The following is a 25,512-nucleotide window of genomic DNA, read 5'->3' as shown; positions in this document are numbered from 1 at the left end:
GGAGAAAGTCTAAATTGGACTTTCTAATTACCTAACGGATGTGTTGAACAATTAGCTTAATAATCATATATACACTACGTGAGAGGCAAATTAAGGAAGCTGTCCTTGATCAATATCACAAATATTACGTATATATATTATTTTCCTATATATCTCATTTATTTATAATATTTTTATTATTCGACACGTATCTTAAAATTCATTCTCTCATCATTCCATTTTATCCAAATAAACACACAAGACTTAGTTAAGAACAACACGATAATGATGAAATAGTAACCGTAATTTGGTTTTAGTACATAAATAGGGAGCGATCGAATTATGTAAGTAGAGTCCATTGTCACCCAGTGTCTTAAGGTGTGCCTACAGGCTACTGTAATGAACAACCAACAGCGTCTGCATCTCAGTATGAAAGCGAGTCTTTGAATTGCTACAATGATAACTATTTCGATCCATAAAACATTCAGGACTTACTAGAGATCGCTGGAGTGACAACTCTTTCGATGCATAAGCATTATCAAGGCCGCCATGTCACCACTGAGACCAGTGCTCAGGTTCATCGGGAGGTCTCAACTATTTTAGTTCATACAACAGTAAAGCGGAGACCAAATTTAGCAAAAGAGGAAAAACTAATGTGACAAATAAAGAATTACTATCGAAATTTCTTCATAATCATAAACCACTTTGATAATTAACTCGGTCAAGTGGCAGGTTCATATCAAGGGGTACCAGAGCTCAACCACCGCACCAACACCTTGTTGGCATATCTCTCATAAATTTTTAACATAATAAGAAGGGCCGGACAGCAAGGGCCTAAGCACATGATGCCAGTTGTTAAGAACTAAACAAAACATTCCAAAGTTCTGTCTGATACTCTGATCCAGCACTCAAGAACCTATACCTCTGCCTGATCTCAAATGTTCCCATTCTTCTTCTTCCTTTGCATGTGCTTCCTTCTTTGTTCCTGCAGTTGTTATGTTCAATGCCATGTCTGGAAGAAAGTCTTCTCTGATTCTCTACCTTCATCTCATCCAGCCTAATTAAGGTAAACAAAACTCACATTTTCAAATGAAAATAGATCAAATTGTGTATAATTTTGATGAATGACTAAAAATAAATATTTTTTAAACGAATTATAAATAATTAGTAGCAGTGGAACACACCCTGATGAAATACGAATCATAAGTCAGTATATAAGTTTATTATGTATTCAGTATTCACCAATTATAGCCATCGGTATAAACAAAGAAAATGAGGACATATTAGATGTTCTTGCAACATTTTAATTTCCCGGCTTGAAAAGAATTTAATAAAATCATGGTATGACAAGTCCGTTCCTAATTTTCGAATTGGATATATCATCATCCCTGAATCATAAGCAGATATAAAAATAATTAAGCAAATCAATGATCTAAAAATAGAGAATTATGGGAAATTTGGATGTTGTACCGTCTTATATTTGAAATATGCTGAATCCTTGACAATTCTGGCTTACTCCCCTTCCTACATCCTTCTTCCCTGGGTCTTTGACAGGATTAATCATCAAGTTCCCCCGCAGGTAGGCATCATTGACTGTTCGACCTTACCTGTCCCAACCAAGGAGATCTAACCTGATATCCAGTTTGAAAGAGAGGGGCATCCCCAAATCGTAACATAGTTCAGAACACTTGAGTCTTCGACTAAATTGATACTGGTTAGATCATGACAGTAACTCACTTCTAATTCCTTAATAGCCGGACCAAGTTTCAGACTTGTCAATCCCTTGCAGTCATATAGTTTCAAAGTTTCCAAAGACTTAAAATTGTTTTCCAGGAGCTGATCAATTATGGAATCCATTTTTGAAGAAGAAGACGAAGAGGATGAGCCTCCTCCTCCGTTGCTAATATTCTCCAGTCGTAGATACGCGAGTGAGCTAACATTTCTACTAATTGTTTCTAGTATCATGCTGCTGCTGTCTGAATCTACTATGAACAATAATTTCAAGGAAGGAAAACAACTACCCGGGATTCTTGTCAACTTTGGACAACCATTGATTTCCAAAACCTCAAGTTTAGGAAATGCTAGCATAGTACTTCGGTCTTCATCACATGTACTCATAACCGATTCCAGCCATTCTTCAAGCTCTGGCAAATCAAAGAAACGGAGTTTTGTCAATGATGGATACATAGTTGTATTAGTTTTTGTTCCCCAACTTGCAGTAAACTCAGTACCACCACTACCGCGACCTCCACTGGAATTGTCCCCAATGAATTTGACATTTTTCATCCTATTTATCTCCATCTCCCTAAGTTTAGGAAGGTGGCCCAGTGTTGGAAGTCCTTCACATCTTGAGCAATATCTCAATGTGATTTTTACCAAGTTGGTCATCATTGCAATCCATGATGCAAGCTGCTTCCCCTTAAAGTATTCAATCTTTAATTCTTTCAGATTGGTGTGGGGTTTTAATCCTCTCATCACTTCCTCATCATTGTATTCTTCGTCTACCCTTAGACTTGTATTGGTGTCCCATTCTAACACTAAAGACTGGAGATTAGGCTTTAGACAGAGCTTCGCTTGAGTTGCTTCAACCATATCTTCCACATTATCAAGGCCATAGAGGTCAAGTTTGCCTCTCAGATTATTCAACCCTCCTAAATTTTTAACAAGACAACTATGATCTGGACTCACAACAAAGTGAGGCAGCGTTTGTAGACAAGTTAAATTCTCGATCCCAATAAACATGCATCTTTCATGTGGATTCACAATGTATAGATGTCTCAAGTTAATCAAATTGCAGAACTCTTTTGGAAGAACTTGTAGAGCCCAAACTCTCAATGTCTCCAAATTGTAGAGGTCTGTGATGTAGCTTGGCAATATACCACGGAAACAAGAGATATCAAGATATTTTAGATATTTCATCTTGCTCAACGAACTTGGCAACTCAGAAGTGATTTCATTAGCATTCAAAACCAGAACAGTCAAGTGTTTGAGGTAAGGTAACATGTCACCCAGGAAACGAGCCCCAGTATATAATGCTTGAACCCTCTCAAGATTTCTCTTTAAAATTGCTGGGTTTCTATTTGAAATTCGTTCATCAAGCCTCAAATATATAGGCTGGGAGATATGGGATACAATGTTCAGCTCATGGCCTGTCTTCACAGTTACAGAGTGATATTTAGATAGATCTAGTGCAAGATCATGCACTAGATCATGCATCTTGCAACTAGTGATGTTTCCCACTGCATCCTTTTCTACGTCTTGTAACAAAGAATTACATAACAGAATGTTGAAGTACTCGTAGCCAATATCTTCCATTAATGCAGTACTTCCTCTAGCAGGCAATAGAAATCCCAATGCCTTCCATATCTGTGCTAATTCATCCTTACAAATGTCGGTATCCTTTGGTATGATGGAGCAATATGCAAAACATCTTTTCAACGAAGAATATGGTAAATTATCATATGACAAACGCAAGGAAGCCAATACACCTTTTGATTTCCATATTTCACTGTTTTGGATCTCCAACCATTCTTGTTCAGACTCCTTTGAGTGCAACAAACCGCCTAGTGTTTTGATTGCCAGAGGCAAGCCACCACACCGTTTCACCAATCTTCTCCCCAACTCTTCAAATGCCTCTGTCTCTACGATTCCACCATGAGAAAAAGCTATTCTCTTGAACAATTCATAACTATCTTCCTCCGATAATATCTTCACCTGATAAGAAACAGAACATCTCATGGCATAAGCAACTTCCTGACTACGTGTGGTAATCAATATATTGCTTCCTCTCGCACCACCAATTTCAAGCAAAGAATTCCTCAAGTTATCCCACTCCTCCGGTTTCTCATTCCACACATCATCCAGTACAAGTAAAAACTTCTCCCCCTTGAGATTCTTTTGAAGCTCTTTAATCAACCCTTCTGTATTCTCCAAAACAGAAGCCGTTGAAGTGAGTGACACCACCATTTGATTCAAAATCTTCATGAAATCAAAATCTTCTGACACAGTTATCCACATCCTCTTCGGAAACATATTGATCACAGCATCTCTATTGTACACCATTCGCGCAACCGTCGTCTTGCCTTGACCCCCCATCCCATATACAGCAGTGACAGGCAATTCAACTTCATGATTCTTGCACACCATTTGGACTAAATAAGATATATCATCATCTCTCCCAACTAATAGTGACTTGTCTTCAGAGTGAGGTGTCTTGCGTATTAGCCTCGTTTGCATAGTGGCAAGTAAATGAGCTACAGGCTGAAGCCCAAGCTCTCCAGCACTTGTAAAAATATTGTCAAATGAAGTATTGATAGACTTCATCTTATGAGCTACTTTAAAACGATATAATAAGCTGCTTTTTTTAGATGGAATGAGAAAATCCCATACTCTATGATGCTGTACCTTATGTCGAGTGACTTGGTACGCAAGTTCGTCCATAAAAACATCAGCAACATGAGCGACAGCTTCGATTTGGTTGAACCAGGTTTGGACAGCCGACATGGTTAGTTTCTTGGTAGCAGCGTCGAGTAAGAGAGCGTCAATTGATTCCATCCTTTGCCTTAGTCTTACGAGATCGTCCAGAAGATTCCAAGCTAGTATTATTTCTTCGGTTGCAAGCGAAACGAGCTTACGAATCAAGCCGCTAGCAAGGTCACCTATAATTGCATCACTCATTGTTTCTTGTAAGTTGTAATGATTTTTATCTACAGATTTGTAGATCTCTATTTCGAGCTGATGGTTGGATGTAAAGTAGTACTCCCTCCGTCCCACCAGGTTCTTTACAGTTACCTCTTTTGGACGTCCCATCCATTTTTTTACATTACAAAACTTTCCTAAAATAGTTAATGGGTCCCATCACTTTATCACTTTTCCTTCCTTTTCACACTACTTTTACTCCACTATCTCTCTTTTATATATTAAAAATCGATGGGTCCCACCACTTCACCCACTTTTCTTCCTCTTTTTCACTACTTTATACATATTTCTTAACCTCCGTGCACAAACCCAATGTAAACAATTGGGTGGGACGGAGGGAGTATGTAACTACTAGTCTACTACTCACTCAGATTTTTAAGTCTTGGTCAACTTTCAGCTAGGTGAATAAATCGCACACGATCCTATACAGGGCCCTCCATCCTAGCTCGCTGCATCCTCATCCTTAGAGCATCTGCAGGATAAAGGATTCTGATAATCTGCCCAGACTGACTGCCTACATTGTTAGGCAGATTTGAGACTCTCAAAATATAGTTTTTTTTAGTTATCACATTTGGTTTTGTGTCGGTTAAACTGACCAAAATTTGGCTAAAATTTATTAATAATTTATTAATTGATAAAATAAAAAAAATATGTCATCGGAAATAATTTTTAATCTATTTTAAGATGTAACTTTAAGTTTTTTAAAATAAGAAAAGAGTGACTTATAATCTTAGGTCAAAAGTTAGTCAATTTGACCAATTAAAATAAAAATGTGACAACTAAAAATATATGGAGGGAGTAACGTTTTTCTAATTTTTTTCTTTTTTTAATAAAAATTTAAACGTCAAACTTTTTTCAAGAATATTTTATATATATATATATATATATATATATATATATATATATATATATATATATATATATATATATATATATATATATATATATATATATATATATATATATATATATATATATATAGGGAAGTGCTCAAATACAAACTAAGTTAGTGTACAAACTACAAACTCAATATAAGCCCTTGGATGAATCTAATCCAATGGCCCCGCAGGGGCAACCACACACCAGTTAATATACACCCTGTCACACATGATCCGCAGATTCCCCTCCGTTTTTAATTTGAATTTTCCCGTTAATCGGTGAACTTTTTTTGAAATCCGACTTCACTGTATTTTTGTTCATCTCGCAACAATCAATTTCCATACCATATGTGCTATATTTCGATTTGATTTAGAGACTTTTTAATTTTAGTTTGTAGTTTGTACGCTAAGATGGTTTGTACCAGAGTAGGACCCTATATATATATATATATATATATTATGTAAGTATACTTTATAGGAGTCTCAAAATACGTACCAAAAAGTAACATAAAGAATCTGCTGGGACAGATGGAGTATATAATAAGCATAACTCTTATATTAAATAATACTATTAAAAAAATATTCTATGTTAAATAACAATTCAAATAATAATTTTACTTGTGTTCTCTAAAAAATTAATTATCAATAATAAATTATAATTTTTAATAAAGTATGAAATTATATTTTATTTGTAAGTTAAATTATTAGAAAACTAATTTTATTTTTTTTTCATTTGAAAAATATCAACTTCTATTAGCAATTGATGTTACTATATTTTTCACGCTTTTCCAGTATTTTTCTGTTGATGCATATATTTGAATGTTTTCGTGTTGTTTTGCTTAGAAATGGCAGGCCTTAGGTTCTTAATATATGACTACTTTTTCATTTCTAGCCCGTGTGATTAATGTCCTTTCAAAGTACTTTGTTGTCAACTAATAAGTTCTAAATTAGTAGTTGATGAATTCTTGAAATTATTAGTTGACAATCCAATTTTCATAGGGGCCGTTTGGCTCGACTTAAAAGAAGTGACTTATTGCTTAAAATAAATAAGTGGATTAAAAGTGAAAAGTTGATTTAGACTTAAAAGTTATTACAAGTGTTTGGATACCGTGACTTATAAGTTCTTATAAGTTATTTAAGTGTTTGGATAACTTAACTTATAAGTTAGTATAGTTGTGTAATTTTGTAATATAAATTGTTTTATTTAAAAATAAATTATAATAATACAAAACCTTCTATTATTAATAGACAAAATATTTTATAAATAAAAAATATAAGAACTATGCATTAAAAATATAAACACTATGCATTAGAAGAAAAAATTCTATTTTCTGTTAATTAAAGAAGAAGTGCTGCAAGAAGAATTAAAGAAAAAGAGTTGCAGGAGAAGATCGGCGGCGAAGAAAAGGAAAAGGAAGTGTTTGTAATAAGCTGGAGTTAAAAAAGAAGCTGGATTTTGAAGCTTTTTCTTGGAGCTTCTTTAGCTGAAAATAAGCGCTCTTTACATTTTGCCATACAGCCAATTTATAAGTGAAGGTGTAACATCTGGGATTATCCGTGTAATTATTTTAATGATTAATGAATATTATATGAATTTCTGGGAATTAATTGGTTCCTGTTCTATCTATTTAGTTATACATTTCTGATTAAATTTTGAGGAATATCAATTTTTATATGTTCAGTACGAAATATAGTTTATTTAGATATTTTCATATCGATTTATGTGTTGTTGTATGATTTTATATTTGATTTATGGATTTAATTACGTATATTACATTTAATTATTAATTATTTTGATTTTACGAAAACCGTCAACTTGTAACGGTACCGAGATTTTATTTCCCGAAAATTTCAACAAAACTCACCTTTAGCTTAATTTGAATATTCCGGACACTTTTCATGTTTTGACTTTTTCGATCCGGAGTACGGTTTGTTCCGGAGCCGGTCCGGCGGAGTTTTTCGGTATTCGATAATTATCTGTTTGTCTCGATAAACGTGAAACTAGATATTTTACCTCATCCTTATCTTGTAATAATTACAATGGGACCCGCATACTAATGACTGATTAAAAAGCCCGTTTTGATAGTTATCTCGAAAACCGGTACCGATTGGACTTGTTTTATTATATAAAGCTATTAAACATTGTATTTTCGTGTCATATATGATCCAAAGGGGTATTAATTTTTCAAAACTATAAATAGCCTTAACCGCAATTTAATTCATCGGGGAAATCATAATCTCAGTAAAACACGGGTTTAGTGAGAGAGTGTTCTTCGTGTTCTTGAGATTCAAACGAAGATTTGGAAGCGTTATCGGACTCAGATTTCAGCGTTCAAGTATCCAAATCGAAGGTTTTGAGGAGTAGAATCTGATTCTAGCATCAAAAACATCAAGAGATTTACAGGTGAGGAGAGATTTAAGGTTTTTAATTCGAAGTCATTTAAATTAAATTAGGGATTTTTGATTTTGAAGATGTTTATGTGTTTTGATGATTGTATGTTGTAGAGAATTGAATTGTGATCATTTTGGTATATCATATGTGTGATTTGGAGTTCAATAACATAGTTAATTTGAGGTTTAATTATCGAATTGAAGAACTAGGGTTCTAAATCGCGATGAATGTTCTTAATTGGAATTGGGAACTTTTGATTTGTTGATTCTGGGTACAAATTGAGGTGTGCAATAGGTTGAGCATAGATAGAAGAGTCGAATGGTGGGATAAAATGTTGTGGAGGACGCCGGAATCGTGCAAATCGGGAGAGAGAAACTCGCCGGCGACGGCGAGTTTCTTCGAGGTTTTCCGGCCGATTCCGGCTATGTTTGATGAATCTGAATGGTGGAACAAGGTTATAGCAACCAGGAGAAGTGATCTGTGGAGTTTTGTGGCTAAAGGTAGCCGAATTCTCCATCTCCGACGTCGGGCGGCGGCGCCGACTGTAAAATTACAGTTCGGTCCCCGACGTTTTGGAGATGGTGAAGTTGTAGGATCATACTTTCATTTCTTACACTTTTTGACCCCAGGTTTCAGAATCTTACACTTTACACCCCTGCGACAAAGTTTTAAAACTTTACAAATAAAACCTTTTCCTTTATTTTCAAAAATATATTTTAATTAATTTCAAAAATAGTTTTTAATTATTTATTAATTCAAAAACAATTCTGATTTAATTTATTAATTAATTTTAATTAGTAATTAATTATAATTAGTCAATTAATTTAAATATTAATTGATTAATTATTTTAATTAATTATTAATTGATTTTAATTGATTTATTAATTAGATTTAATTATTTTAAATGATTTTAAAATTCCGAAAAATAGTTTCGAGCTTTGAAATATTATTCTAAAATATGTGTGAAGCTCGTTAATTGTTTTCAAATGATTTCGGACTTGATTTCGAGTATCCAGAATTGATTATTTATTTATAAAATGATTCTTTGACCCGTTTTAATTCCGAAAAATGTTCTAAAATTCATATCAAATGCCAGAAAAAAATCCTTTTGACTTCAAACCTTCTTTGGAAAAATAAATTTTATTGAATATCTTATTTGATATATGTTATATGATATCTGATGGGTGTGTTACATGCCTATGTGAACCTTATATGATTGTGTTTGACATATCTTTTAATCCGTAAGTCGGATTTAAATGAAACGAAGGGTAGTTAGGAACTCGTTGTGAAGGTGTGATGATAAAAATAGTATGAGATCATATATTGATAGATGATTGTTGTGATTAGCAGACGAAACGAGGCGTAGAAAGGAAAAGCAAGTGGCTATAGAGTAGTATAGCGAGCAGGTGTAATTGAAACCTGAGATCAGCTATATAAGGCAAGTTTCCCTCAGACTTTCCTTCAATTATATTTTGTATCTGTTGTGGTTATTTAGTGAACTTTCTGATAAAGTCATGTGACCTATTGAATTATAGCATGGATTATTTATCCTATTGATTCTTGAACCTTCAACCAAATTTCTTGAACTATTTTATGGATTATTTATCCTATTGATTCTTGAACCTTCAACCATATTTCTTGAACTATATTATGGATTACTTACCTTATTGAATCTTGAACCTTTGACCGATTCTTTGATACCTGCTACGAAACTTATTTCAATTGTAAACCTTCAATCTTTAAAACTTCCAAATGATTACCATAAGAACCTAATTTCATTTCAAGAATATACCCTCGATACCTCAACCAGTTATCAATCACTCTTCTTTCAGACCGTAACCAGTTGACCAACCCCAAATAACGTCTGTTATGGCATATACCTTACAGTTGATTGATTCTTTCCATAAACTCCAGTTTCTTGATCTTAACAGCATTCATTTATACTTGGATTCTCTTTTTGTGAACCTAGAACCCTTCTTCATATAAACGCTACACTTTGATATGCTTTGCCATCTTATGAGACAATGTTTAATTCTTGTCTAAACCATGAAGTTATTTCTCATTCCTCCGTTGAGATCTATCTGAGACACTTTGAATAGTAGTCTGCTTCTGCTTCAAAATTTATTTATGATGTTGATGTTTCTATTTTATTGAATAATATTGTTGATCATCTTGATTGTGATAGAATTGGATAGTTTTCTAACTTGGACCAAATGAATGGTCAGACCAGATGAGTGGTCGCTTTAGGCCAATGTGTGCCTTGGATCCAGTAAACGAGCATGGTGGGACCTGCTCGGGGTTAGTGTCTGACTGATCAGCAGCCTAACCTTTGATTTTTTAAAAATAAATTTAATATCCAATTCTAATCAATGTTCTAAAAACAAATCTTGGTATTGAGATTGATTCCTTGAGACACTGGTTTCCTTCAGCTTATGATTAATATTGTAAATTGATATTGTTATACTTGCTGAGCTGGTTAGCTCACTCTTGCGGTATTTTATGTTCTTTCCAGTGAAAGCAGAGAAAGTTGGTAACGATGACCCTCAGGCTAGTGGTAAGGCCAGGATTCCAGGCTAGGAGATGAAGAAAGCTATCAGCGGCACCTGGCTTTTTATATATATGTACTAGTTTGAATAACGAGAGACAAATGATGTGTAAGCTTGTAAGATTTAAGTTTATATTTTGGGATTGGGTTTGTAATAATTAAAGTTATGCTGTGGCTTGTTTTATACTTTAACCTGTTGCGATCCATGGACAGCTAAGGGTCACTGCATATATTATATTATTTACAGGTTTATGTTATGTTGTGGACCCCAAACTTCTGACCCGGGTTTGGAGGGCGCCACAGGTTGGTATCAGAGCGACAGGTTTTAAGTCAATGAAACAAGCCTAGATTGTTAGGTTGGGTAGAAGATTAGGACTAGAAATGAGTGATAGGTAGATAGAACGTGAGAGGTGAGTATTAGTGAGAAGTAGGCTCTTGTGCTATCAGGAATTCTTATAGGTGTTCTGTTATATTGATTTGCAGATATTTATGATGTCCGACCCTATCATTCCTCCATATTCACAACATTCAGACACCACAGTTAATGGACCCTCACCTCCTCAGAGACCTGAGCTTCGCCAGCCTGTTTCACCCTCTTTAGAGGATGTGTTGGCCGCAGCAGCAGTTGTTCCATCCAGAAAGATACCCTCGACTTATCATGCTAGGCCTTTTATACGTGGACCCCCACCCAGTACCCTTAGTTCCACCCGAGGTTCTTCTATCCACACTTCTTTCCGTACTGCATCAGACCCTGTTCCTTATCATGAGTTTGAGGCGATGAGGATGGAGCGTCAGTACTTACTTGGGCAGGTCAGAGAGATGGAGCGTATCATACAGATGATGGACCCTAGTAGAGCTGAACGAGAGCTGAGGCAGAGGATTGTGGATGTAAGAATGAATGCGATGGCAAAGCTTAATACCGTGGCTGAGGGTTATGGTGACTTAGCAGACTGGGCTATTTGGATAATGAAAGAGTTGGACACATTTGGAGGTCCTACTTTTCCTGGGAGCTAAATGATAGTAGTTGTAGAGCGGAGGTGCCAGGTACATTAGTGTGTAGTGTGTAGTATGTATCAGGTCAGCAGATTTTGACATGTATGTATATAGACTAGCGGAGCTGACTAGATGACGGGTATGTTGTTGTGGTTGTCAGCAGATTTTGACATGTATATATAGACTAACCGAGCTGACTAGGTGATAGCCTTGCTGTTGCTGTTGTTGTACTTTACTTTTGACGAAGCGCTTGACGCTTGTATCTCCAGCACTGACTTATATATATCAGCATCTTTTATTTACAGTCTTGTCCTTTACTTTATCGCACTTGCTTTACTTTACTTTACTTTCAGTACCAATCATAAACTCTTGTGATAATATTGAACCCTTCTCTTTTATTGCTTTACATTCTGTAAAGAAGCATGCAATTTATTTAGTTCAACAATCTCAAAAATGTTTTCAAAAATGTATAACTCTGTATTCTTAAAAAAAAACTTTTTATAAAAGAGAATTTGATTTAAAACGACTGAGTAAATTGTTTCTTCTTTACAGAATGCCTCCAACAAGACATACTCGTGCCAACAGTGATCCTGAAGGCACCAACAGCATTAATGATAACAATGATAACCAGAATGTCAACATAGGCCCAGTAGATCCTACTGTGGCCCAACTAATTCAAATTTTGGCACAACAAACTGCTCATCTTACCCGACAACAGCAACATCAAGAAAGTTCTAGGGTAACTTTTAAAACTTTTCAGGCAGTTCATCCTCCAGAGTTTAAGGGCTCAGCAGATCCTGTTGCAGCCCAAACATGGTTAAAAGAAATGGAAAAGTGTTTTGAATTAGTTCCAGCAAGTGAGGATCAGAAAACAAAGTTTGCTAGTCATTACTTAAAGAATGAAGCAACGTATTGGTGGGAATCTGTGAAGAATATGGAAGGTACAGTTGAGATTACTTGGGAGAGGTTTAAGGAATTGTTTTTAGAAAAGTATTTTCCTAGGTTTCTTCAGGACCAAATGGAGTTGAACTTTTTAGAGCTGAAACAAGGAAATATGTCTGTGGGTGAATATGAGAATAAGTTTGCGGAATTGGCTAGGTTTGTGCCAACGTATGTAGAGACCGATAGGCAGAGGGCAAAAAGATTCCAACAAGGTCTGAAGCCTTGGATTAGAAGCAAGTTAGCTATTTTGCAATTAGAGACTTATGCGGCAGTGGTTGAGAAGGCAATGATTGCGGAGGCTGAGAATGAGTTGTTTCAGAAGTCTAAAGAGGATAAGAAGAGAAAGCCAGACAATAAAGGAGGATCATCTCATCAAGGGAGGTTCCAGAAGAAAAGGAAGTTTCAAGCAAGAGGAAATCCTAATTTTAAGAGAATAGGCAGTGGTGGACAAGGAGGACGTTTTCTTACGGGAAGTCAGGCCAATCAGCAAAGGCCTTCAATGCCAGAATGTCAAACGTGTGGCAAGAGACATGGAGGAGTATGTAACAAACTGAATGTGGTATGTTTTAAATGCAACCAGAAAGGACACTACTCTAGAGAATGTCAGAACCAGCCAGCGATAAAGGATCAGACCAATAGAGGCTCAACAAGTAAAGCTCCAGCTATAGGATATGCATGTTTCAAATGTGGGAAGCAAGGACATATGGCTAGGGATTGCAAAACATCAGCTCCAGTTAGTAATGCACTTAGAATCATGGGAACTGTTCCAGAAGTGAATGAGCATGAGTCTCCTAGGGCAAGAGTATTTGATATGTCAGTGAAGGATGCTATTCAGGATGCCGATGTCGTGGCAGGTACGCTTAACGTAAACTCTTTAAATGCTAAGGTGTTAATTGATTCCGGAGCCACTAGATCATTTATTTCTCAAGCTTTTGTTGATAAGTTGAATTGTCCGGTTGAATTGTTGAATGAGGTTATGAATGTAGAGCTAGCTAATCAGGATCGTATTCCCGTTAATCAAGTTTGTCCTAATTGTGAAGTTGAGATTTTAGGAAGTAAGTTTTGCGCCGACTTGATACCTTTCAAGTTGGGGGAATTTGATGTAATCTTAGGGATGGATTGGTTGTCTAAACATAGTGCGCAGATAGATTGTAAAAGTAAGAAAGTAATACTAAAGGCACCAGACGACAAGGTAATAACGTTTAGAGGACAAAAGCAAGTAAAGAAGTTCTTAACCATGATGCAAGCAAAAAGGATGTTACGTCAAGGATGCGAAGCCTATATTGCCTATGTAATTAATAAAAGTCAAGAACCAGTAAAACTTGAAAATATTCCTGTAGTGAATGAATTTCCAGACGTGTTTCCGGATGAGTTACCAGGACTTCCTCCAGATAGAGAGATAGAATTTGCAATTGACTTAGCACCTGGAACGGAGCCGATATCTAAAGCCCCGTATAGGATGGCACCCGTAGAGATGAAAGAATTGGCAAAACAATTACAAGAGTTATTGGAAAAAGGAGTGATCAGACCGAGTGTATCCCCGTGGGGAGCGCCAGTGTTGTTCGTAAAGAAGAAAGATGGGAGTATGAGGTTGTGCATAGATTACAGAGAGCTAAATAAGCTTACTATCAAGAATAAATATCCTTTACCCCGTATTGACGACTTGTTTGACCAGTTGAAAGGAGCAGAATATTTTTCTAAGATTGACCTTAGGTCAGGATACCATCAGCTCAAAATCAAATCTGAGGACATACCTAAGACAGCTTTTAGAACAAGGTACGGTCATTATGAATTTTTAGTGATGGCTTTTGGATTAACGAATGCACCAGCAGCTTTTATGGATTTAATGAATAGAGTCTTTAAGAAGTATTTGGACAAGTTTGTGATCGTTTTTATAGATGATATTCTGATATATTCTAAGACAGTTGAGGAGCATGCAGAACATTTAAGAACAGCCTTAGAGATACTAAGAAAGGAGAAGTTGTATGCAAAGTTTTCTAAATGTGAATTTTGGCTACAAGAAGTTCAATTTCTAGGACACATAGTGAGTCGGGAAGGAATCAAGGTAGATCCAGCAAAGATTGAAGCTATAATGAATTGGGAAAGACCAAAGACCCCCACAGAGATCAGGAGTTTCTTGGGGTTAGCAGGTTATTATAGAAGGTTTGTACAGGATTTCTCAAGAGTTGCGACCCCACTGACTAAGTTAACTAGAAAGAATGAAAAGTTCATATGGAATGAGAAGTGTGAGGAAAGTTTTCAGGAGTTGAAGAAGAGATTAGTGTCAGCACCAGTATTGTCCCTTCCAGATGATCAAGGGAATTTTGTGATTTATAGTGATGCCTCTTATAAGGGATTAGGATGTGTATTGATGCAACATGACAAAGTTATTGCGTATGCGTCTAGACAACTGAAACCTCATGAACAGAAATACCCTACTCATGACTTGGAGTTAGCAGCTATTGTATTTGCATTGAAAATATGGAGACACTATCTGTACGGAGAAAAATGTGAGATTTATACAGATCATAAAAGTTTGAAGTACATCTTTACCCAGAAGGAGCTTAACATGAGACAAAGGAGATGGCTAGAGTTGATTAAGGATTATGATTGTACGATTAAGTATCATCCAGGAAAAGCCAATGTTGTAGCAGATGCTTTAAGTAAAAAGGAGAGGTTAAACGTATTGACTGTGCCAGAGGAATTATATAAAGAGTTTCAGAAGTTGGAAATCGAGGTAAGAATTCATGAACCATCAGAGATAGCAATGTATACCATGACTTTCCAACCAGAGCTATTAGAAAAGATTAAGAAGTGTCAGGAAGAAGTAATGGATCAGGATGTGAATAAGTTAGTAGGGGAGGAGTTATGTACACAGAAAGATGATCAAGGTATTCTTAGATTTTCTTCTAGGATATGGATTCCACCGGTGACAGAATTAAAGAATGACATCTTGCAGGAAGCACACAATTCTAAATATTCAATTCATCCAGGCAGCACTAAGATGTATAGAGATTTAAAGGAGAACTATTGGTGGCCAGACATGAAAAGAGAGATTGCAGAATGGGTGAGTAAATGCTCTACGTGTCAAAGAGTGAAAGCAGAACACCAAAGACCAAGTGGATTAGTGCAACCTTTAGAGATTCCAGAATGGAAGTGGGAACATATTGCTATGGATTTCATTGTAGGATTACCAAGGACTAAAGCAAACCATGATGCCATTTGGGTTATAGTGGACAGACTAACCAAGTCAGCTCATTTTCTTCCGATCAATGAGAGATTCTCTTTGGATAAATTAGTTCATATGTACTTAAAAGAGATTGTAGTTCGTCATGGAGTCCCCGTATCCATTGTATCAGATAGAGATCCACGATTTAATTCAAGATTTTGGAAAAGTTTTCAAGAATGCTTGGGCACCAAATTGAATATGAGTACGGCATATCATCCACAAACAGACGGCCAAAGTGAGAGAACTATTCAGACGATCGAGGACATGTTACGTGTTTGCGTAATCGATTTCAAAGGCAATTGGGACGAACATCTACCTTTAGTGGAGTTTGCATACAATAATAGTTATCACGCAAGTATTGGGATGCCTCCTTATGAAGCTCTTTACGGACGCAAATGTAGATCGCCAGTATATTGGGATGAAGTCGGAGAACGTAAGATACTTGGACCGGAATTAGTACAACAAACAAAGGAAGTCGTTGAAATTATTCAGAAACGACTAATTGCAGCACAGAGTCGTCAACGAAATTATGCAGATCAATTCCGGAAGAACGTAGAATTTGAAGACGGAGAAGCAGTGTTACTGAAGGTGTCACCATGGAAAGGACTGTCCAGATTCGGAAAGAAAGGCAAGCTAAGTCCCCGATACGTGGGGCCATTTGAAATCTTGAGGCGTGTAGGCAAAGTAGCATACGAATTGGCGTTACCCCCGCAAATGGAGCACATTCATAACGTCTTTCATGTATCGATGCTTAAGAAGTATAATCCAGATTCGAAACATGTGATAGAGTATGAGCCGGTAGAACTCGAGGCAGATTTATCGTATGTAGAAAGGCCAGTGGAAATTTTAGATAGAAAAGAGAAGGTGTTAAGAAACAAGGTAGTTAAGTTAGTAAGAGTATTGTGGAGAAACCCAAAGGTTGAAGAGTCAACCTGGGAATTAGAAAGTGATATGCGTGAAAAGTACCCTCATTTGTTCACCTAAGCGATTCTGAGGACAGAATCCTTTTAAGGGGGGAAGGATGTAACATCTGGGATTATCCGTGTAATTATTTTAATGATTAATGAATATTATATGAATTTCTGGGAATTAATTGGTTCCTGTTCTATCTATTTAGTTATACATTTCTGATTAAATTTTGAGGAATATCAATTTTTATATGTTCAGTACGAAATATAGTTTATTTAGATATTTTTATATCGATTTATGTGTTGTTGTATGATTTTATATTTGATTTATGCATTTAATTACGTATATTACATTTAATTATTAATTATTTTGATTTTACGAAAACCGTCAACTTGTAACGGTACCGAGATTTTATTTCCCGAAAATTTCAACAAAACTCACCTTTAGCTTAATTTGAATATTCCGGACACTTTTCATGTTTTGACTTTTTCGATCCGGAGTACGGTTTGTTCCGGAGCCATTCCGGCGGAGTTTTTCGGTATTCGATAATTATCTGTTTGTCTCGATAAACGTGAAACTAGATATTTTACCTCATCCTTATCTTGTAATAATTACAATGGGACCCGCATACTAATGACTGATTAAAAAGCCCGTTTTGATAGTTATCTCGAAAACCGGTACCGATTGGACTTGTTTTATTATATAAAGCTATTAAACATTGTATTTTCGTGTCATATATGATCCAAAGGGGTATTAATTTTTCAAAACTATAAATAGCCTTAACCGCACTTTAATTCATCGGGGAAATCATAATCTCAGTAAAACACGGGTTTAGTGAGAGAGTGTTCTTCGTGTTCTTGAGATTCAAACGAAGATTTGGAAGCGTTATCGGACTCAGATTTCAGCGTTCAAGTATCCAAATCGAAGGTTTTGAGGAGTAGAATCTGATTCTAGCATCAAAAACATCAAGAGATTTACAGGTGAGGAGGGATTTAAGATTTTTAATTCGAAGTCATTTAAATTAAATTAGGGATTTTTGATTTTGAAGATGTTTATGTGTTTTGATGATTGTATGTTGTAGAGAATTGAATTGTGATCATTTTGGTATATCATATGTGTGATTTGGAGTTCAATAACATAGTTAATTTGAGGTTTAATTATCGAATTGAAGAACTAGGGTTCTAAATCGCGATGCATGTTCTTAATTGGAATTAGGAACTTTTGATTTGTTGATTCTGGGTACAAATTGAGGTGTGCAATAGGTTGAGCATAGATAGAAGAGTCGAATGGTGGGATAAAATGTTGTGGAGGACGCCGGAATCGTGCAAATCGGGAGAGAGAAACTCGCTGGCGACGGCGAGTTTCTTCGAGGTTTTCCGGCCGATTCCGGCTATGTTTGATGAATCTGAATGGTGGAACAAGGTTATAGCAACCAGGAGAAGTGATCTGTGGAGTTTTGTGGCTAAAGGTAGCCGGATTCTCCATCTCCGACGTCGGGCGGCGACGCCGACTGTAAAATTACAGTTCGGTCCCCGACGTTTTGGAGATGGTGAAGTTGTAGGATCATACTTTCATTTCTTACACTTTTTGACCCCAGGTTTCAGAATCTTACACTTTACACCCCTGCGACAAAGTTTTAAAACTTTACAAATAAAACCTTTTCCTTTATTTTCAAAAATATATTTTAATTAATTTCAAAAATAGTTTTTAATTATTTATTAATTCAAAAACAATTCTGATTTAATTTATTAATTAATTTTAATTAGTAATTAATTATAATTAGTCAATTAATTTAAATATTAATTGATTAATTATTTTAATTAATTATTAATTGATTTTAATTGATTTATTAATTAGATTTAATTATTTTAAATGATTTTAAAATTCCGAAAAATAGTTTCGAGCTTTGAAATATTATTCTAAAATATGTGTGAAGCTCGTTAATTGTTTTCAAATGATTTCGGACTTGATTTCGAGTATCCAGAATTGATTATTTATTTATAAAATGATTCTTTGACCCGTTTTAATTCCGAAAAATGTTCTAAAATTCATATCAAATGCCAGAAAAAAATCCTTTTGACTTCAAACCTTCTTTGGAAAAATAAATTTTATTGAATATCTTATTTGATATATGTTATATGATATCTGATGGGTGTGTTACATGCCTATGTGAACCTTATATGATTGTGTTTGACATATCTTTTAATCCGTAAGTCGGATTTAAATGAAACGAAGGGTAGTTAGGAACTCGTTGTGAAGGTGTGATGATAAAAATAGTATGAGATCATATATTGATAGATGATTGTTGTGATTAGCAGACGAAACGAGGCGTAGAAAGGAAAAGCAAGTGGCTATAGAGTAGTATAGCGAGCAGGTGTAATTGAAACCTGAGATCAGCTATATAAGGCAAGTTTCCCTCAGACTTTCCTTCAATTATATTTTGTATCTGTTGTGGTTATTTAGTGAACTTTCTGATAAAGTCCTGTGACCTATTGAATTATAGCATGGATTATTTATCCTATTGATTCTTGAACCTTCAACCAAATTTCTTGAACTATTTTATGGATTATTTATCCTATTGATTCTTGAACCTTCAACCAGATTTCTTGAACTATATTATGGATTACTTACCTTATTGAATCTTGAACCTTTGACCGATTCTTTGATACCTGCTATGAAACTTATTTCAATTGTAAACCTTCAATCTTTAAAACTTCCAAATGATTACCATAAGAACCTAATTTCATTTCAAGAATATACCCTCGATACCTCAACCAGTTATCAATCACTCTTCTTTCAGACCGTAACCAGTTGACCAACCCCAAATAACGTCTGTTATGGCATATACCTTACAGTTGATTGATTCTTTCCATAAACTCCAGTTTCTTGATCTTAACAGCATTCATTTATACTTGGATTCTCTTTTTGTGAACCTAGAACCCTTCTTCATATAAACGCTACACTTTGATATGCTTTGCCATCTTATGAGACAATGTTTAATTCTTGTCTAAACCATGAAGTTATTTCTCATTCCTCCGTTGAGATCTATCTGAGACACTTTGAATAGTAGTCTGCTTCTGCTTCAAAATTTATTTATGATGTTGATGTTTCTATTTTATTGAATAATATTGTTGATCATCTTGATTGTGATAGAATTGGATAGTTTTCTAACTTGGACCAAATGAATGGTCAGACCAGATGAGTGGTCGCTTTAGGCCAATGTGTGCCTTGGATCCAGTAAACGAGCATGGTGGGACCTGCTCGGGGTTAGTGTCTGACTGATCAGCAGCCTAACCTTTGATTTTTTAAAAATAAATTTAATATCCAATTCTAATCAATGTTCTAAAAACAAATCTTGGTATTGAGATTGATTCCTTGAGACACTGGTTTCCTTCAGCTTATGATTAATATTGTAAATTGATATTGTTATACTTGCTGAGCTGGTTAGCTCACTCTTGCGGTATTTTATGTTCTTTCCAGTGAAAGCAGAGAAAGTTGGTAACGATGACCCTCAGGCTAGTGGTAAGGCCAGGATTCCAGGCTAGGAGATGAAGAAAGCTATCAGCGGCACCTGGCTTTTTATATATATGTACTAGTTTGAATAACGAGAGACAAATGATGTGTAAGCTTGTAAGATTTAAGTTTATATTTTGGGATTGGGTTTGTAATAATTAAAGTTATGCTGTGGCTTGTTTTATACTTTAACCTGTTGCGATCCATGGACAGCTAAGGGTCACTGCATATATTATATTATTTACAGGTTTATGTTATGTTGTGGACCCCAAACTTCTGACCCGGGTTTGGAGGGCGCCACAGAAGGTGGCTTTTTGGGCTTTTAAGCCCATAAGCTCAATCCCCAAACACCCACATATCTTTGATGGGTTAAATCAAATTATTGTTCATCGGTTGGTATTTCGATTAGTTGTTGATTTTCATTTCACTTGTAAGTCGCTTACTGCGTCCAAATGTATCAAGTGAGTCACTAAATACAAAACTGACTAAAATGAGTTATTTAAAAAATTTTATCAACAATATCACTTTATCGTTAGTCGAAATTCTTAAACTATTATATATTGAGTTTCGCACATTTTTTATCAATGTTTTTCTTATGAATGTTAATACATCCAAATGAAAGATTCCGAGTGCTAGTATTTTAGATAATAATTTTAGATTTTTAAAAATCTACCTGCTATTCGTTTTTATTTAAATCAAATAAAACAATCAAAAAATTAAAAATAAATAGTTGATAATATTTCTGAACCCACTACTTATCAAAAATTTGTGGGCAAGCTGCTTTATTTAATAGTACCTAGGTCTGGCATTACATATGGTGTTTAGGGTTAAAAATGGGATGGGGAAAATGGGGAACCCGTCCGAACCCGTCCTGAATGGGGTAGATCCGTCCCGCTAATACGGGGAATGGGGTAGTGACGGAGAATGATTTTCTGCCCCGCGAAAATATGGGGCAAGTATGGTATTTGTTGAATCCCCGCGGGGATTTTCCGCCCCGCCCCGCATATATTTAATATAAATAAATAATTATATTTAATATAATATATTTATTATATTTAATATTATTATTTTATAATACACAAAACTATAATTTTACAATGTATAACATGTCTCTTTGATTTCTATTACATTTAGTTTTTTGCTTTTAATATACATGTCTCGTATATTTTTATTAAATTCTGAAGGAAAAATTACTAAATTTAAAATAATTATTTAAAGTGTAATATTATAGCAGCGGGGCGGGGTGGGGCGGGGCGGGGCGAAATTATATCAAATCCCCGGTGGGGCGGGGATGGGGATTAAAAATAAATCCCCGTGGGGAATGGGGCGGGGACGGGGCAGGAAAAATATATATGGGGCGGGGCTGGAAAATGTAGTCCACGCCCCGAACCCGCCCCATTTTTAACCCTAATGGTGTTCATCATTTGAGCTAGTTCTTTCAAGCTTCTCGTGTTCCTTATATTAGGGGTTAGGGCTGCGCATGGCTGGACTGGATCGGTTTGATCGTTCTAACGACCCAACTCATTTAATACGAGTTACAAGAATATCAACTCATTAAACTCGAAAAAATTATGAAACCTAACCCTATTAACAGTTTGATGGGTTGGGCCGGTTTGGGTTCGATTAATTGGGTTAATCTAGTGAAGATACATCACACCAGGTAGCCTGATTTAAAGAAATTATCATGTGTCTGCAGTGGTAAAATGAGCATGTGCTGCCATATAATTGTTCGGAAATAGGAAAAAGGGACTGCTGGAACTTGTAAGGATCAGAAATGAGCTGGACTATTAGAGTTTAGAGTGTAATAAATCTAAAATGGACTGGGCCTGTTTAGTAGAATAGGGTTGGGTTGGGTTAAGGTAATATTTATCTAGATTTTGACCCAACCCATAATAAACGGTCCAACTAAAAAACAACACAATTAACCCATGGTCTCGAATGGGTCGGTTTGATCGGCCAAATTAAGGGTTAAATTGGTTTGGTTTTGCCGGGTTCTACAACCCATGAGCAGCCCTACCTCATATGATGGCATGGCAGTACACCGTGTTTTACGTTACTTAAAAGGCATATCTTATCAAGGCTTGTTTTATTCTGCAAATGAGTATATAATTGTAATTGGCATCTCTTTGGTTTCAGCATAATGCACATTGCACCTAATAATTTTGGAAAATACACTTTGCAGCCCCAGACTTTTAACTCGTGGACACTTTGCACTCTTTCTATTAATTTCTGCCGTTATCGTTAATTTTTGCAGGGGCATTTTGGGAAATTTAATTATATTTAATTAAAATTAGACCTTTATTTAAATTTTCTGATCATATAAACGATATTTTTCGGAAAAACTTAAAGAACGAAAGTTGTAGAGAATAAAAAGATCTTTTTAGAACAATAAGCTTCAAAATTTAAATAATTATTTAAAAACGATTGTTCATTTTTACAAAATTTCTAATTTTTGAATTTTTCTAGAATAATTATAAAAAGAATTGCGAAAATTTTGAACCTTATAATTCTGAGAAGATCTTTTTATTCTCTACAACTTTCGTTCTTTAAGTTTTTCAGAAAAATATCGTTTAAATGGCCTGAAAATTTAAATAAAGGTCAGATTTTAATTAAAAATAATTAAATTTCCCAAAATGTCCCTGCAAAAGTTAACGGTAACGGCAGAAATTAACGGAAAGGGTGCAAAGTGTCTACGGGTTAAAAGTCTGGGGCTAAAAAGTGTATTTTCCAAAACTATTAGGTGCAATGTGTATTATGCTGAAACCAAAGGGTTGCCAATTGCAATTAACTCTTCTGCAAATACTACCCTCAAATGTGAGGCATATTGTGACCTCTACATTGAATTCTTCTGGTATGCTGAAGCATCATTGGCATGTGGTTTAGCATTGGGCTCTTCTCTTGTTAATTGACATTCAACTAAGCAGAAAGTTGTTTCTCACTCAACAGCTGCGGCTGAGCTGAGGGCTCTTGCGGATACTGCATGTGAGGTTGTAACACTCCAGTCCCACATCGAGTCGTGTGGAGACTTTAGTTCAGTTTATAAGCATAAGTATTACTACTAATTGCACCAACAAATCATGATCTTTTGGGGGCCTGTGGTGGGCTTGTGGATTACCCAAGTTGTTGTAATTGGGCCAGTTTATTTCGGCTTATTTTCGGATTCGGATTTCGGGACTTGACCCGATTTTCGAAAAAGACTCAGGATTTGACCCGGGCTGTTTCATATGGTATTCAGAGCAGGCTCTCGAAAGCTTGATTCGTCAAGTTGCCGGAGGTGGGGACACGAAAGCTGGTGGTATTATCCCGCAATGGGCAGGGATCCGGAGGTCAAGTTGCTGGAGGTGGGGACACGAAAGCTGGTGGTATTATCCCGCAATGGACAAGGATCCGGAGGCGGGGACACGAAGCCAGCCGGTATTATCCCACAATGGCTAGAGAGGTTCGATCTGGGCCTATGGGCTATCTGTTTCGGCCTGACGAGGACGTCAGGAATTTAAGTGGGGGAGTTTGTAACACTCCAGTCCCACATCGAGTCGTGTGGAGACTTTAGTTCAGTTTATAAGCATAAGTATTACTACTAATTGCACCAACAAATCATGATCTTTTGGGGGCCTGTGGTGGGCTTGTGGATTACCCAAGTTGTTGTAATTGGGCCAGTTTATTTCGGCTTATTTTCGGATTCGGATTTCGGGACTTGGCCCGATTTTCGAAAAAGACTCGGGATTTGACCCGGGTTGTTTTAGAGGTCTCTTGGTTTAATCTGCTACTAAGTGAATTTCAACTACCTCAATCTTTGCCAGTTGAGATTCACAATGATAACCAGGCTGCACTAGATATAGTTGCAGACCAAGTGTTTCATCCACAAACTAAGTACTTTGCCTTCGATTGCCATTTTGTTCGTCAACAAGTTCAGGCCACCCTCATTCATCCACGCTATCCTTCCCCGTGCATCTCAGTTAGCTGATATATTCACAAAAGGCTTGGGACGATCTGCTCATTGGCATCTATTATCCAGATTGGATGTTTCTCATCCACCTTTAATCTGAGGGGAGACAATTACACTGCTTATCACCAACACTCCACTTCATTTTATCAAGACTGAATAACTGTTTTGTAACAGATCTCAATATATAGTGTGCAAGTAGCTTGTGGATATTTCACTTCTTCACCATTACTATCTGTAACAATACATTTTCTCTACAACTCCAAGTATCTATATACGTATGTTCTGTGCTAGTATGTTGGCTCTGCTTTAAGCTTTAATGGCGTTTATAACAACTTAAGGCTTGCAACATTTTAATTTCCCGACTTGAAAGGAATTTAATAAAATCATGGTACGACAAGTTCATTCCTAATTTTTTTAATCGAATATATTATCATCACTGAATCAATAAGCATATCCAAAAGAATTAAGAATATTAATTGATAGATCCAAAATCCAACATAATCCGTAAGGTCGTAGGACCCGACAGCACTAACCCCTACATCACCCCCATACCCTACCATGCCTCCGGAATATACATAAGGCCCGTAAGCCTGAAACATGACACGTGTCCGCCTCCTGTTGCCACACTTGTCCACCCTAACCCCTAACTCAGCTGCCTTCCTGTTGCCAAAAGTTGCACCAATCACCTACTTTAAAAGAATAGACTAGCCCTGGTGTTAAGAGGGGAGAAAACAGGGAGTGACTAAGGTAAAAGGAGAAATAAAAGAGAAAGGAAAGAGAAAAAAGAGGATTCAACCATTATCAAAACTATCATCAATGATAACAACACACAAATTGAAGCCCTCCTTTTATTTGTCATTTTCTTTATTGACTTTCCATTTAACCAAACTCCTCAAAAATAGTGCGTTATTTACAATATGAATGGATCTACGGTCTTCCGATTCGTGGATTACTATGCACTGTTGGTGATTCTTCCCTCAATTTATCAGGTATGTGTTTTTACTTTTTAGTACTCCTGGTAGAACTCGTACAGATAAATGTTTACCTAAATGCTCGAATAAGAGCCTTTCCGATACAGTATTCTAGAGGTAGGACTCTCTCCAAAAGTATGACTCTCTCTTTTATTTGTGCATCTCTCCCAAATTATGTATGCTTCTGTTTATGTTTAGATAAAAATTTAGTATAACGTGTTTTCATCTCTTTTGCTCTCTTATTCACACTATTTGATCCATCCGATTTGCGTTTTCAACTGAATCAAATATTAGGATCTCGATCTACTCACCGACATCTGCACGGGCATCTTTGAAAACGACTCATTTTGAGTGAATATACTCCACAAAATTAAGGTGTACTTTTTCTAATTCACACTCTTAATTGTTTATGTGATCCGTTGATAATGTAGATATGTTCATCAAATCTTAATATTATTATTCGTAAAATATATCTTTTGCATTTTGATATTTTTTTTTTTTTTTGACTGAAATGCAC

General features: G+C 35.9%; 1 protein-coding gene across 2 annotated transcripts; it reads right to left on the bottom strand.

Annotated features, from left to right (window-relative positions):
- Positions 1–486: 486 nt before the first annotated feature.
- LOC108210219 (putative disease resistance protein RGA4) lies at positions 487–4,747 on the bottom strand. Of its 2 annotated transcripts, none has more exons than XM_017381515.2 (2): positions 1,450–4,747; positions 487–1,036 (listed from the first exon to the last, which is right to left on the bottom strand). In XM_017381515.2, exon 1 carries the CDS (start codon positions 4,654–4,656, stop codon positions 1,606–1,608), a length of 3,051 nt encoding a protein of 1,016 aa, XP_017237004.1. In that variant the 5' UTR covers positions 4,657–4,747; the 3' UTR covers positions 487–1,036; positions 1,450–1,605. The 2 variants fall into 2 exon arrangements, with proteins under 2 accessions (XP_017237004.1, XP_063943280.1); XM_064087210.1 differs by having other exon boundaries at positions 487–964.
- Between the last annotated feature and the right edge of the window lie 20,765 nt (positions 4,748–25,512).

The sequence above is a fragment of the Daucus carota genome, chromosome 2 (assembly GCF_001625215.2).
Source record: "Daucus carota subsp. sativus chromosome 2, DH1 v3.0, whole genome shotgun sequence".
NCBI classification, from domain to species: Eukaryota; Viridiplantae; Streptophyta; class Magnoliopsida; order Apiales; family Apiaceae; genus Daucus; species Daucus carota.
The sequence above is the reverse complement of the archived record's forward strand: the minus strand, read 5'-3'. Positions and strand labels throughout refer to the sequence as shown.

What these genes read in the sequence shown, in the direction of transcription:
- LOC108210219 (XM_017381515.2), bottom strand. Translation starts at nt 4,656, where the DNA reads ATGAGTGATGCAATTATAGGTGACCTTGCTAGCGGCTTGATTCGTAAG.